The sequence below is a fragment of the Cibotium barometz genome, chromosome 5 (genome assembly GCF_041138505.1).
Source record: "Cibotium barometz isolate CiBa-2024 chromosome 5, ASM4113850v1, whole genome shotgun sequence".
NCBI lineage: Eukaryota > Viridiplantae > Streptophyta > Polypodiopsida > Cyatheales > Cibotiaceae > Cibotium > Cibotium barometz.
The window spans coordinates 58,598,431-58,600,845 of record NC_141050.1 but is presented as its reverse complement, the minus strand read 5'-3'; the positions used below and the strand labels follow the sequence as shown (position 1 = coordinate 58,600,845).

The following is a 2,415-nucleotide window of genomic DNA, read 5'->3' as shown; positions in this document are numbered from 1 at the left end:
ACAGCAACGAGTGTTCCAGATTGATTCACTGGTCTCAACACTGTTGCTAGTAGAGTCAGTTCCGTACCTCGATTTGCTGAACTGGTTTCGGGAGGTCCAGCTGGACGATGCCCGAGTATTTTTTTTGGCATATCATGAAAAGTGAGTTTGTCTCTCTCTCTCTCTCTCTCTCTCTCTCTCTCTCTCTCTCTCTCTCTCTCTCTCTCTCTCTCTCTCTCTCTCTCTCTCTCTCTCTATCGCATGATGTTTATAGGAATCACCGTACACGAGTTATATAGTGCTTCCTTTGGATTGAAACTAATAGAATTCTATTGTGCAGTTCCCATTGGAGTCTTCTACTAGTCGACATGCAAGAAAATGTCATTTACCTTGCAAATTCGACATCTGGTGTCCATGGAAATGTTTTGCTGTAAGTAAAAATCATTAAGATACATATTATTGTTTGAGTTAGAAGTCCGGATTGGTCAGGATAATGATTGGTCTCTGTTTACAGTGGAGTCAGGAAACTAATGGCAGCTTACGAGAGCCTCAGCATGGACATCGACACCCTGGATCGATCGACCATCCAAAGGGTTAGTGTCCCCAAACAAGAAGATGGCTACAGCTATGGGTGGAGGGTTGCACTTAATGCAATGTTGCTGCTACGAAGCATTTTTCAGCTCCCTTCAGAGGATGTAAGCATTTTCATCTCCCATACGCATTTGTGCTCTTGTTTATCTTCTTATATATTGTCATGTTGATCTTATTTATGCCTTGATGAATTGTGATGGCAGTTTCCATCAATGTCTCGCTACGTGGACCTAGACGTCCAAACGTTTAGGGAGGAAACGATTGCGAAATTGATCGAGGTCGCTGAAGTTATGCCTCCAGACGGGCCAGTGGACTTCATCCCGCCCAATCCACGAGGGGGGATAGGCCCCCCTGAGCCTCTTACATGGGCTCCATACTTGGGAGAAGAGCCCTGGCTCCATCCTGAAGCCGATACCTATGGGTTCCAGCAATAAATAGTTTTTTCCTTCTTCCAACAAATGTACGTTTGTAAATATGCAGCTATACATGTATTGGAGAGAGAACATCAAATGTAAATACACTTATCATTTGAAAATCAGAGGATCAAATTTGCTACTGTGTTCCTTCACTGCTTGCTTTCTTACTTTAAGCCTTTTTTTGTGTACATAAAAATTCAATTGGGGAATTCTTGCCTTCATTACATTGTTTTAAACAGTAAAGCATTACAAAAGCAATGTTCTGAATAGATAAGTTTATTGCATATGGAAAATACATTGTCACCGTATACATGGTCACATCATATATCTTCTAGTGCCTCCAATTCATGTGGGGCTGCAACATCTTTACAAATGATCTGATGCTCTCTTCTTTTACTTAGCTTCCGACCATCGAGCTTGAAGCAAAATTGATCTGGAGGATTCTGAATAGCTACTTCTAATTCCTTCCTAACATATTCGAGAGTCCAATTCTCTTCCACTTCCAATGTCAAAGATGGGTGACCCTGTCGAATCATAACTATATCTATCAAGCAAGAGTGGCTGCCATCTCTTGTATCTTGGTCCATGCTTTCCCAGTTGTTGTTGATCCATCGCCACCTTCTATAAGTAAATGACATGCACAGATGTTGCCTGGCAATATAGTATCTGATTCCAAAATATCATTAGGATAATTTTCCGAGTATAATCAAATAAGCGTTGTAACTGTTTCACAAAAATACATTTTAATGTTTTAACACTCACCGAAATGCAATGTCGGAGGTGTTCAATCGACATTCGATCAAATCATCTCCCTTTGATGATTTCACTCTCCAACCTTTGTCAAACAAATGATCAAGCCAGGCTTCATCTACATCTTTGCACACAAAAGTTGTTCTAGTTTTTCTCAATTGTTTACAATCAGAAAATAAATGAACAAAGCATGCAATTGGAACAAACAAACTTAAGTGCACATTTCTTGCACCAATGCTAGGCTTCATAGCACATTTAATATCATTAAACATTTTGGTCCTGTATGACTCTATCACTTCTGTGTCAAGCAATGGCCACTCCGGACTATCAAGTGCGGGCAACGGAATACGTTCCAACTTTCCATGTCGACTCGATTGAGTGGGCAAGGTATAAAATGAGTCATAGAAATATGTTCTACTTCTTGCGAGATCACTTGGTGCACGACCTTCATATTGAAGTTCCCCCACCTCACCATGTACGACATTCAAGAACCCCGTCAAGCATTGTGCAGGCTCCCACTCCTGAAGATTGGATGGGTACAAATCTATGCAAGGCAGAAAAATGTATATCAATCACCTTATTTGTAACATTGAAATACAAAACACAAGCACTTACAATGTGGTCTGTGTCTTGGAAGTCCTTCCAATGGTCCCACGTTGATCTCTTTTTGCATGAATAC

General features: G+C 40.8%; 1 protein-coding gene across 1 annotated transcript; it reads left to right on the top strand.

Moving 5' to 3' along the window:
- Positions 1-533: 533 nt before the first annotated feature.
- On the top strand, positions 534-1,045 carry LOC147638695 (uncharacterized). The gene is made up of 2 exons (XM_086798799.1): positions 534-674; positions 774-1,045. Exons 1-2 carry the CDS (start codon positions 534-536, stop codon positions 1,002-1,004), a joined length of 372 nt encoding a protein of 123 aa, XP_086654925.1. The 3' UTR covers positions 1,005-1,045.
- Positions 1,046-2,415: the final 1,370 nt, after the last annotated feature.

Bases quoted from the DNA above. Each gene is read 5' to 3' on its own strand.
- LOC147638695 (XM_086798799.1), top strand. From the start codon at position 534: ATGGACATCGACACCCTGGATCGATCGACCATCCAAAGGGTTAGTGTC. The intron at 675-773 runs GTAAGCATTTTC...TTGTGATGGCAG, and splicing joins TTCAGCTCCCTTCAGAGGAT to TTTCCATCAATGTCTCGCTA.